Source organism: Callionymus lyra, chromosome 13, assembly GCF_982586985.1.
Source record: "Callionymus lyra chromosome 13, fCalLyr1.hap1.1, whole genome shotgun sequence".
In the NCBI taxonomy this organism is placed as follows: domain Eukaryota; kingdom Metazoa; phylum Chordata; class Actinopteri; order Syngnathiformes; family Callionymidae; genus Callionymus; species Callionymus lyra.
In genome coordinates this window covers 11,072,581-11,085,727 of record NC_141830.1, presented here as the reverse complement: position 1 = coordinate 11,085,727, position 13,147 = coordinate 11,072,581, and the positions used below count along the sequence as shown (strand labels likewise).

At 41.3% G+C, this 13,147-nt stretch overlaps 1 protein-coding gene across 1 annotated transcript in view; it reads right to left on the bottom strand.

The window, feature by feature from the left end:
- lpgat1 (lysophosphatidylglycerol acyltransferase 1) overlaps window positions 1–13,147 on the bottom strand; it is a 30,800-nt gene that overhangs the window by 11,081 nt on the left and 6,572 nt on the right. Inside the window, exons 3-6 of the mRNA XM_087805939.1 lie at window positions 7,659–7,777; window positions 5,274–5,369; window positions 3,733–4,012; window positions 648–774 (exon numbers count right to left, since the gene is read on the bottom strand). Of these exons, the coding sequence (XP_087662065.1) occupies window positions 648–774; window positions 3,733–4,012; window positions 5,274–5,369; window positions 7,659–7,777 (622 nt within the window). The remainder of the gene's footprint in view (window positions 1–647; window positions 775–3,732; window positions 4,013–5,273; window positions 5,370–7,658; window positions 7,778–13,147) is intronic.

Here is a 13,147-nt window from a genome sequence, read left to right as displayed (position 1 = left end):
GAATCCCATGGAGATGAAGACTCCCGGGATTGATAACGTGCGGTGACAAACATTAATGTTTGACCGTTCACAGCAGAGTGGGTATTATTATTGTAAACAAGATTTCATCTCCAGAAATCTGTGTGAGAATGTGCAAAATGTTGATAAGAATTATGGAAGGACGGAGGAATTATGAGGCTTGAAAATATATTTAAATTGTGAAATAAACAGTCACTATTCTGATGAATACGTTGCATCACTCTTTGAGTTGTGTCTCCATCAAAGCATCCTTCAACCCATCCTTCTGTAGAGTTCAACCCGTTTCTTTAAAACGCTTTCTGGCACCAACCGGGCCACACTCGCACGCCCTAAGAAGCACCGCTGCTTAAATCATCACCATCTCCTCACCAACATCACAGAACTCAACCTCAGGTCCATTCCAGCAAACAGTGTAACACAAGACATCACTCACCCACTGAACCAATACATTATCCAGCTGCCCTCAGGGCGCAGGTATAGAGGCATTTAGATCAGGCATAGCTGCCCTCAACAAGGCCCTGTCCACCATCATGCAAGTATTGTGGTTATACAAATCATTTGCTGTCGACGTGTATGGAGTGGCCCTCAATGAAACCACAGCAACCCTGGGAGGAGAAGAAAGACTGTACCTGTAGTGAACATGCGTGACTGTGGGCGACCTGTAGCCAGAGATCCAGGTCTGGATGTCCATTGGTCGAGCTTTGGGATACGCTATGGTCACGTCTATTATCCACTGTAGGCCTTTACGTTTGCTGCCTGTCGGGAAGAAAACACAAAGATGGAGTTTAACCTTTGAACAATACTTACTGTATAATATTGATTTAATGTTATTTATTTTAATATTTCATTCAAAAGAGTGGATTATATTGTGTTGCTGCCTGCAGGTTTAAATGTTAAATTCCAGGTTCCTAAATCAATGCAAGAAGGACGGTCTGAGGTTACGACTCATTTAAAGAGGTCGCCAATTATGTGTCGACGTCTACACGTGTCGACGCTCAGACACGTGACAAATCATAACCATTTAGAAAAATCAATAAACATCTACATTTGTTTTCCTCCTCTTCGCATTCATTTATCAACGATATCACCAGGTGACGAGAACTGTGTGTTTGGATCATGTGACGAGGGACTCAATTGTTAAAAGATATGAAAAGTTGTATTCATTAATAAGTGTTTATAATACTACCTGCAGAGTAACAATATGGAGCCTTGCGGGGTTAATACGACAGAGCTACCTCGCGGTGGTTATACTACGGAGCATCTCGGGGTAATACTGTGGAGCATCTCGTGGTAATACTACGGAGCATCTCGTGGTTATACTACGGAGCATCTCGGGGTAATACTGTGGAGCATCTCGTGGTAATACTACGGAGCATCTCGTGGTTATACTACGGAGCATCTCATGGTAATACTACGGAGCATCTTGTGGTAATACTATGAAGCATCTCGTGGTAATACTATGGAGCATCTCGTGGTAATACTATGGAGCATCTTGTGGTAATACTACGGCGCATCTCGTGGTAATACTACGGAGCATCTCGGGGTAATACTGTGGAGCATCTCGTGGTAATACTACGGAGCATCTCGGGGTAATACTACGGAGCATCTCGGGGTAATACTACGGAGCATCTCGGGGTAATACTACGGAGCATCTCGGTGTAATACAACGGAGCATCTCGGGGTAATACTACGGACCATCTCGTGGTTATACTACGGAGCATCTCGTGGTAATACATCGGAGCATCTAGGGGTAATACTACGGACCATCTCGGGGTAATACTACGGACCATCTCGGGGTAATACTACGGACCATCTCGGGGTAATACTACGGACCATCTCGTGGTTATACTACGGAGCATCTTGTGGTAATACTACGGAGCATCTCGGGGTAATACTTCGGAGCATGTCGGGGTAATACTACCGTGACTCGTGGAGAAATAAGGAAAATTAAGTTATTTGATTTATCAGTTATGTTGGTTAACATGTAGTACCTATTTAAAGTGGGTCTCTGTGAATAAATCATTTTGTACAACTACTGGAAAGGCTTTGCTGTAATGGGATTAGAAGGTGTTTAAATGGAGACATGTGGTTATAAAGCGCAACTGCATGTAACCAGTTCCAACTATCGACTACACAAGTAGAAGAAATGTTAAACGTTGACACCCCCATCACAAATAATGCACCTTAAACACCTGTTCATATTCTCCCTTTGAACCCGTGTCTGTAAAAGCCGTGGTGTTGTGGATGTATTCATAGTCCAGCCCTGAGTCAACATACCAGCAAGAATAACTATGAACGCCCCACCTTTCGCCGAGCATTCGATTGGCTCTCTGGCCCAAGCTCCGCCCAAAACAAATCGCAATGATGTACTCGACTGTCAGCATTTTTTTTACTCGAAACACCTTATCTGCGGCCGTAAAGGAGATAACGTCCAGCCTGATGGTAAACGTGCAGGACTAACTGAGTCAGCAGGTTTAAGGAGAGGGCAGAAGTAGATCGAGGCGTTGGATCAGCCGCATACACTCATGGGAGACAGTGAGGGTCACAGCGCTCTACTAGGTTGGTTCCAAGAGGGTTTAATGCCATTAGCTGGTTTCAAGAGGAAGCACGAGTTCGCTGCAGCGGAGCAACCTTCTCCAGGAACAAGGACGGAGGCAGTGAGGAGCACATTTAGATGCAGGTGCCACGAGAAGGTTTTGCCTCTTCCCCGCCTCATACGTTTGAATTTTAAAGAGAAAATTAGGGTTTGAGCAGCATTGATGATAATGAAAAAAATAAAGAAGAAATGCAAAACTATGTTAGACGTAAGAGAAATTAAAGTATATATTGTAAAGTAAGTAACGTTGGCGGAAACAATTGGCCTTCAGAGTTCAATAAAATAAATGAAAATCAATCGCAAACTCAAAGCTTCAGGTGTCATAGACCTTTTGTCTGATAAGACGGAAATTACTATATTCCACAGACGGCTCTTTCGGTTAACTTCCTGCGCGTCGACTATTTTTAGAACGGAAAAAAATGAGTCTTGGAAATTGCCAGTGGACTTTTTAGACGAAAGGTGGTGCAATTTTCTTTCAATCTCACGTTTTTCCAACCTCACATCTTCACCTCGCCTCTCGATTCAGACGACGGACCGGCACTGAACTCGACAGAAGACGATTGTGATCGCAGCTCAGAGGATGTGGAGTGAAGGGAAACACAGCTTTTATTTGTTTCTTCTTAGACCCGATAACCTCAGTCCATAAAAAAAAAAAACCTCAAACTTGTAATCAACGCCAATAAATTATTCTACCGGAACCAGCGTGTCATTTTCAATTAAAGACAAAAAGGTGCTTTGTCTTAGATAGAAAAGGAATAAAACTGACGCTTGTGTCCATGTCTATTTTCCATTTCCACCATGCATATCTACAAGTTAAAGACTCAATTTAGTGAATTAAATTAAAGATAAACTCCACAACAAAATGGGATAGAAACACTAGATTCAGTCCATAGGTTTAGGGACAATTGTATGCTTATTTTAATGCCTATTTAACCTAAAATTAACATGAGTCTTAAGTGCACTAAATACTTTCATTAACAAACAATAAGAAAGCAAAACAAATTTAAACCCGAGCAACTTGACACGACTTAATAATGACTGGACAAACGTGATGTAAATGTCTTCTGTTCTCATAGGTCTGTAGCATGAGGTGAAAAGTCTTGACGTATAATTCCTACCCTTCTGATTGGACGTCCCGGTCTCGCTGCCGACGCTCCCGTTCTCCTGCTGTGCCGTCAGGGTCTTCAGGATGACCTGCGTGGCCCCCAGTCGCGGCAGGGTGACGTGGGTGAGGTGGGGCAGCGAGTGCTTCTTGGCGAACGTCTGGCTGGTTTCCCTCCTCTTGCGCAGGAAGCCGCCCTCCGGAAACAGCACGACCCACTTCCTGTCCCGGCTGTGATAATATTTGTCTAGATGATCCTTCAGGTAGACCAGCTGCTTGTCTCTGTGAGCTTTACCCTGCGACAACAACGCAAACAAGGCGTCAGCACGGAGGTATTGATGGACTGGTTTCACATCCGGGATGAGACGTCGACACGGATCAAATCTTTGACGACGCAGTTTAACCATTAATCCATGATCCAGTCTCGATTGAGAGGCTTTGACATGCACAAGGCAATGTTTTTCCTGGAAGAGTCTCAAGAAAACAAGTTCACCAAGTGAGAGAAACAAAAAGCATTGTTGGAAAACTAACTTGGAGCCGTTTAAAACGTGTTTACGAAGCTAAAAATGGGGTTGGAATATGCAGGTTTATCAGTGCCATCAGAACATTGAATGGTTGGGTTTATTGTTTTAAATATTGCCACCAGGCAAGAGATGTCTTTATATAAATCAAATTCACAACAATTCCAATCTTATATTTAACCATTCAATATTGGCAATGATATACTTCCATACATATCCTGCACCATTCAACATTACAATATAGACACACACAACTCAAACATGATGTGTGATTGTCCTGCCACAGGAGACTCAGGAATATTGACTCAAAAAAGCCGTCCATCCAAGAGGAGGACGCGGGGAAAGTATCCGGGGTAATTAATGAGCTGTCAGGAGGGGATCTCCGTGGATACAGCACAGTATATATTTAGAGCAGTTCACTGGGGAAAACACAAAGTTTACCGTCCCCTGGTCGCTGACACAAGGTCGCGGTTTAGAGATAACCACAACACCGGTTCGAGCTGGCATACAAAAACCCTGTGATCCATTTAAAACTTTTGAGTGAAAAAAAACCCACATTCCAGTAGAATTCCATTATCAGCGCGCACTGTTCTGTGGAGCATCAACACAGATAACGTAGTCACGTACAGTGAAACGCTTCCATGTTCCAGGAACTCCTTGACCGGTCGTTGCCCCGCGGCCCGTGCGTGTCAAAGCGATCCCTGCTCTGATGCGGCTGCCTTGAATACAGAGGGTCAGTGTGACCTCGCGGGGTTGGCCGGCCTCCCGCGCCAGCGTGCCCTGATGCTAGCCTTCTGCTCCAGGAAGCTTGTGCGAGCACCTTACAGCTGGGACGGGCAGATGGGAAGCCACGCATTTTTCATGATAAATGGTGTCGAGAGAAAAGAAAACTACTTTGTACCAGCACTGCGGGGTGAGTGGATGGGACCGAAAGGGGTCGCTTGTGAAAAAGAAAAAACGCCTCCAAAAACTGTCATTAAGAGGTTTAGTGACTCATATTCATGGCAAGAACACAAGCTGGTACTCAGTCTCTCACCTGTCTGATGAAGAAGTCCCCGTGGATGAGGGACACCAGGCCAAAGTTGGTGTACTTGAACACGTGGTCCATTAACCACATCATTTTCCGTACCACCTGAGAAACAAACAAGGAGTGTTACCCTTCAAAACACCACTTTGACAAATACTTACTATAATAAAGAAGAAGAAACAACACCTCGCCACCACAAGACATGTTAAGAGCAAGTCATTTTTTACGAACGAAAAGATCACATTCATCTTCATCTGTCTGGAACCATTTCGTCTTTTTGAACCGTTTAAATGAAAATCTCTCAAAGTACAAACATTGTTTTTTTGCCTCAACCCCACTGGAAAAAATAAATGATGATAAAAAAAAAAAAAAGGGTAATGTAACAAATGTAAAAAGATTATTGAAAGTTTTAATAATTACAACCAATATGTTCAATATAAATATATGGACCAAATACGACAAAGCGAGCAACTTACCTAAATAATTTATGAGCATTTATTTCTTTATACACTTGTTTGTAACGTGGCAAAACTGCACAATTAAACCATAACAATTAAACACATTTTTTGAGATTACAAAGAAAATAACTCCTGTTATGATCATCTTATTGTTTTCATCTGTATTTATTTTATGGCTAATTTAATCCAGATGGAGCATTTTGCCGACCACACAACAGTGCGCCTCAACAATATTAGCTCAATCGATGACCTGGCACTTTGCACCGTCACAATCAATATCACAAGATACCGTGATGACCTCTCTTTGTATCCCATAGAGAGAAGAAAGAATGATTTCAGTTTGGTAAAGCAAGATAACATGTGTCATGGTGAGGTTCTTGTGGAGTCGACCTGGCATGTTCCAATTACTCAAGTAGCACCAAACATGTTGTGCTAGCTTGTCGCCTAACCCAGACATGAAGAAAACAAAAGATCTATGTGGGAATTTGCAACACTGTAACCTTAAGGTTTTTATACTTAAAAAAAAAAACTTTTTTGAACCGCGGACAGGTTTCATGTCAGCATTATTTCAAAAGCCTCCAGATTAAAACAGCAAAAATAAAATGGAACGACCTGCAAAAAAAAATCAAAGTTACATCTATAAAAATACATCCGTGAGCATACTAGTTTCTCTTCTAGATAGACAGACGGATAAACTTTATTAATCCCTCTGGAGATCGCCTTCATATAAGGTTTGTTTTTAACTCTCGTCATGTCACGTTTACATAAGTTAAGTAGTGAAAGAGTGACATGCTAATGTGACTGAAGAAAATAATGTTTTCCCTTCAAAATGAAACATCTTTCAGCCAGAAATAATCAAAGCAGAAGAAATCAAGTTTTTCCTTTCTGTCCAAACCGGCATCAAATGCCTTGTGACCTCGTACCGATCCCCGGCCCAGTGGTTGGGAACAAGTGTTAATTGATAAATGTCTTGTAAGGTTTAGGGTTGTTAAAAGTATCTCAAAAATGTATTGATAGTAAAAAGTATCTTGAAAGGACTTTTTCTTTGTCGGAGCTGAAACTTTGTATCATATTTGCATTTTTTATCATAAAATTTCAACCTGTGGTTCTGTTAATTCTTAAGTGGTTATTTTATCATCTTTCTTGTTGATACAAATACTTTATTTATACATAGGGGTCTCTTTTTTTAATAACGTTGTGCTATCAAAAATGGTATCGGAATCAAGTTGAACATTTTAGTATTGTGACAGCGCTGGTTAGGGTCGCAACGTTCACTTATGTTTGGGGGCAAATCATGTTGGACTTTTGTCAATTGTATGTCAACAAGCCTCATGATACGGCAGCGACATCCCCAAGTACTGAGAGGACCACACAGTCTTTCCTCAGAGCAATCCTGTACCACGAGGAAAGCCAAACCAAAGATTGACAGAGCCCTTGTCTTCACAGTCGGTTATTGCAAGATCACGTGACCATGAAGTTCCAAAGAAAGAAAGCTCTCATGAAAAAAACCACAGTTACAGTGTCATCAAAAGTACAACAATACAGATGGGTGATTTTTATGGTTCAAGTTTTGCTTCATATCTTTCATAGCCTGTCGAGTCATTTACTTCCTGTTGAGGGCAATGATTAACCGCGTGAGAGGCGACGAGAGGTTTAGTGACTTCAGAGCAGTTGCAAGGCTTTTATCAAATAATGCAAAGCTCTTTGAATATTTGCATGTTCTCTTCTGCTTTTTTTGCTGCTCGTGAAGTTCACTGCTCTCACACTGATGGGTCATTTCAAATTAGTTTGGTAAATATACAGCAGAGATCTATTTATAACTGAAAACACAGACGCGGCAGAGGCACACATCTGAACCCTGTGCGACCCATGCAAGAAGACGCTTTTTCCGCCACCAAAATAAAATGTTTGATGTAACGCGACGAGCGCTTCTTACCGTGCCCTTGTCCTGCAGGCACATCATGAGCGTGCACACGTCTCCTGTGGACTGGTGGTTGACAAGGACCATGGCTTCCTCCTCTGAGATGGGCCGCACGTCATCACCCCACTCGGTGACTGCAGAGAGACAACAAATGCTTCAGGAAAAAGGACGAAAATACAAATGTTACACATGTCTACACCGTGGCCCTACACAATATTACACACAGAATACACATGGAAATAAAATTGATACACATACAAATAAATAATACATTATTAAATAAATTAAACGTTTAAATTGATCACAAGCAAAAAAACATTAATTCACGATGCCACTGACTCACATGACTTCACTTGTGAAAATATAAATGAAAACTAAATAAATAAAAAAAGTTCAAATCATTTTCAGTGAGGAGACCGTAGTGATCAACTTAACAGCCTATTATTTGATGAAAATAATATTATGAAGTAATAAATTATTACAATTTTGTAACAGCCTTTAAGTTAATAACTTTTTAACATAGTTCTTATATTTATTTATTATTATTTATATAATTATAAGGTAAGAAAGACACAACAATATGTAATTACTAAATCCTAGAAAAATACGTACATTTCCAAGGAATGTTCTAATTTTTTTTTAAACAAAGAATGTCAAATTAAAACCATAGGCCTGGTTCATTTAAAGTCTAATCTTATGAAGAGTATATTAAAGACATGAATATATTGACAAATAACAAATAAAGAAATGCGGTGCTAAAAAGCTAAACGCATTAATATGAGTAACATCAACAAAAAAGTAAGGCTATACCCATCAGGAAAAATCAGATTTCAGAATATAAAATGTCTTTCCTAAACTAACCTCAGTGTACAAAGTCAAAAGTTGTAGCACAAAAATGATCAGTTAAACTCCTCCAGAAGTAAAACATGGATTTCAGCACATCTGTACTTGTGTTTATCAAACAAATTTGTGAAGTTAATTCTGTGATATTTTAGTATTTTAACCTCCAAAAGAATATGTAGGACACGAGTTAATTCCCCGTCAAATGGCTTGTGCGAATGTATACCAGACCATGTACTGAGATAATGTCTATGATGTAACTCTGGATTACATTTCTCTTTTCCTCTATTGGATTAATTCTCCGCCGCAGCAAGCATGATGAAATGCAGGTTCTACGCTTGTTTGGCAACAGGAAGTACGAGTGGATGTCGAACAATGGAGCCTTCATGGATGAGTAGAAAAACGCATCAATAGAAAATCTCACATGATTAATACAGATCGCTGTATTTATTTTGGTGAGCAAACATGTGCGATTGGTTAATTCAAGCGGTGAGTAGGTAGAACACACACTGCTGATCAAATATATTTGTGTGAGAACAGAGGTGAGGCGTTGACTGTCGAACACCCAACCTGAGAACAGGAAGTGAAAAAGTGGTTTGCACTGGTAGAAAAAAGACATCTTTAGCGGATGTTTTATCACCTCAGATTGTAGTATCTCGCAAGGGTCTCTTACCGACCTTTGATCGAGCACTAGGGTCATTTTCCAGTAACTGATGGTTGTCATTTGTAAATACAATTCACAATGCTTTCCAGGAGTGACGCATTCTATTGTCACATTATGAGAACACATGTTTGGCAGGATGGGTCAATCTAGGCGCAATTTAGAAAAGTGAAGCCAATGCAGAAGTGCAACATCACCCACACACTGAGGCAAAAAAAACAACACTTTAATGCATTAAAAACACATTTACAGCATGGTTAGGATTGGGTCACACTAATTCAACTCTTAGCTTACGTTTGCTTTTTCCCCCCACACTTTTAATCATAATTTCATTTACTACTTACTACTGTAAATTTGCATTAAAATAAAACAGATTTTTGGGCCACTTTACACAGAAATCACAAGTACAAGAAGACAATACGAGTTTAAACAGGTGGACTTTGAGGATTATAAGGCAAGAGATGAATGCAGTTGCCTCAGCCAAACATAATTCCACCAAAAAAATGAAATGCTGCATAAAAAGACTAAAAATATACGGAGGTCAAAACCCTCCCTACGTCGGAGAACGATACATACAGTGGTAGAGTTCTGAAATCCCCCCACATTAAGTGGAATAAGTAATGAGCACTATTTAAATACATGTTAAGGCCTCATAATCCCTTCTTTTCTCAAACTGTCAACATTTTCCACATTCTCAAAAAAGTCATAAACCGGCACTATTTTACTAACATCAACTTCTTAATAACAACCATTTAAATTAAATTGACCAATTTTTTTGTGTTTTCTTTTCTTTTTTTTGTTACACATTTGACCAAAAATGGACCCGAATGTATTTTTTCGCACATATGGCGAGAGACCACTCTATATCTAGGGAACAAAGTCACTATCAAATCTCTTTATAATCTTGGAAGCTAAGCTTTTATAAGAAAAAACTCTTATAAGAGCCTCCCGTTCACAAACACTTGACAGGTAAAGAAGGCATCAGCCCGCCGTATTGAATACACACGACAATAAATGATAATAAAGCAGCGCCTCGGCTGTACCATTATTCATCTGGATAAGCAGTTGGCTGGGTTTACGTCCCGCTGAAACAAGAGATCAAACTCATTTGCATGTCTACGCTCCATAAATAATGCTTCCCTCGTCGCTGGAACCTCACTTGGGCGTAATACAGAGCTCAATACATCTGGCAGCAAAGGGTCTCGGAGATATTGACGGGGGAAATGGATACAAATGAAGAAAACAAAATGTCTAATTGAAGGAACACATTATTGATTCTGCAGCTACAGATGCAAATCTCTCATGACGACGATGGTTGGTCGTCTACCACATCTGCATGAGTGAACCTCACTTATTTACATGAACCTTTCAAAGAGGATCTGCTCATCGTATGGAGATGTTGATACAGGGGACGCCGAGACAATGGCCGAGGTGACAACCACAGACCTCCCCCTGGGAGCTCCCTTTGCAATTTAAAACTGCACTACAACAACAACAGCTCCCTTAACCACGCCGCCTTCGGGGTAGTGAAGAATGAACACCCGTCTTGCTGGAATCCCAACCATTCTGGGTGAGTCACATTAGCTTTGAGTTTGTGTGATGCTAATGTTTAGATCATCAGTCGCCTACCTTTTTAGGAACCACCTCTGCGACAACATCTGCCTACTGATGTTAAAATATCAGAATATTGAATAACTATTCAATAATCTTTACTTATTATACTTTTATTTAATTTTTTAAAGGAATATTTTTAATGCTTTCCTTTTGTAAACATTTAAACATTTTATTAACAACTCTGAATTTCACTTTTAATAGAGTAGAAAAAAACATCTAAATGTATTATTAGGTTTTATGTTTACACATACTGTAGATAGCCAAATTCCAAGAACCCGAAAACCAAAATGTGAAGCCTTTTTAAAGATTAACCGGCGCCCATCTCCCGGGCACACGGGCAACGGGCGCCCCGCTCCCGGGCAACTGGCGCCCCGCTCCCGGGCAACAGGCGCCCAGCTCCCAGGCACGTGGGCAACCGGCGCCCAGATCCCAGGCACGCGGGCAACCGGTGCCCAGCTCCCGGGCACGCGGGCAACCGGCGCCCAGCTCCCGGGCAACAGGCGCCCAGCTCCCGGGCACGTGGGCAACCAGCGCCCAGCTCCCGGGCAACATGCGCCCAGCTCCCGGGCAACATGCGCCCAGCTCCCGGGCAACATGCGCCCAGCTCCCGGGCACGCGGGCAACCGGCGCCCAGCTCCCAGGATGCGAGCAACCGGCAACCAGCTCCCGGGACCCGAGAAACCGGCAACAGGCGCGCGAGCAACCGGCGCTCTGCAAGCCTAGCTGTCCACCATTCTGTGACTAAGCAGTAACGTCAACAACAAACTAGTTGAACCAGGACAATAGCCTCACTTAAAAGGGACAAACTAAACAAGTAATTTGAATACCAACAGCAGGAGACTTATCACCTCCTGGATCAAGACTAGATCAATTCATGCTCCTTTGTGTTCCACAAGCTATAGGAGGAATGTAACATCACTAGCTGACCTCATGATTCACTGCTCACAGGCTCAGATAAGCTAATAGGAAGATGTTACATTTTCTGAGTAAGAGTCAGACCGAGACGGCTATAAAATAGTGTCTCGCTTTTCATGACAATCACCAGGTTTGTCCTCAGAGTAAGAAGAAGTTGTCATTGTGGAAGCATCATTTTACAATACGGTGACACAACTAGTTGGGCAACGTGTATCCATGTTACCAGGAAGGCCAATGTCATTTCCCCCCCAAGAAGCACATCTTCCTGCAACAATGGCGAGCAGGAACGATATCACAGAGATGGGTCATCCGTCAGATAGAATACATTAGGGAAATTGTCTTTGAGAGATGACACAGTTAGTGTAGCAGGATGAAAACCCTGCTCCGAGCACAGAGGCTAATCCGCTGGTGGTGGTCAGATAAACTGACCGTTAACTCCATTACCCGACAAACGCCCGTCAAAATTAAACCTGCCGAATCTCCCGCGGTTGTCTGCTTAATTGATCTGATAAGAGAAAACCACTTCCATTTGAAAACCTAATGCTAACATGTTTAAATGTTCACAAGAAAAAAGGCAGATTCCTTTTTCCCCGAAGCTCAGATGTTCCAGTGAGGAATGAAGGTCTTGAAACCAACAGAACCACAATCTGAGGCCAGAAAATTGGAAATCCTCTCCACGGATAATATAGGTTGACGTCACACAAAGTTGCATCGTTTTGGTTCAAATCTGCATTAACTATGAGCTTCAGATTCACTCATTTTCACATTAAAACCTAATGCTACATAAGCAAATGTACAACCAAATGAAACTTGACAATTCCAAACTTCATTTTGTATATACTTTTAAACAACAAACAAACATTTGTTTAAGGACTAGTTCAACCTCAATTTCCACTCACCCTCATGTGGACTAAAGGGTTGAGATTATTTTCAGAGATCAAGACAAAAATGTATGTTCATTTTAATGTAGCGACTGAAGACCAGTCGTCTTCACCTTCGTCCAAAAAGACACTTCAAACATCCAAATACGTCCATACAACTCGTCTGTAACATCCATCTTCAAGCCTCGAAAAAAAGTCTATACAACAGTGGTCACTCGTTTATTACATTAAACAAAATAAGAAATGTATTTTTCATTTTCTAATATTCAAATACATGTTGAGGCCTCATAATCTCTCCTTGCAGCCTTTATAAACCTTTTTTACAGCTCCCATAATGCTTTGCCGCCCAGCTGCCGATCACTTTAGACAGAGCAACATGGACATGGAATTGAAATGCAGTATTTTAGCGTCACTAGATAGAAGAATATTTGGAAAGGTATCCAGGGGATTTCACGTAAGATTGGTGAAGTGATTAGTACCTCTTAGCAATGTCTATGGTTATGTTAGTGTATCTGTTGTTAATAAAATCACCTGCTTGTACTAGTATCAAATTAAATAAATAAATATCTACAGGTGAACCGGGTTATGGCGAC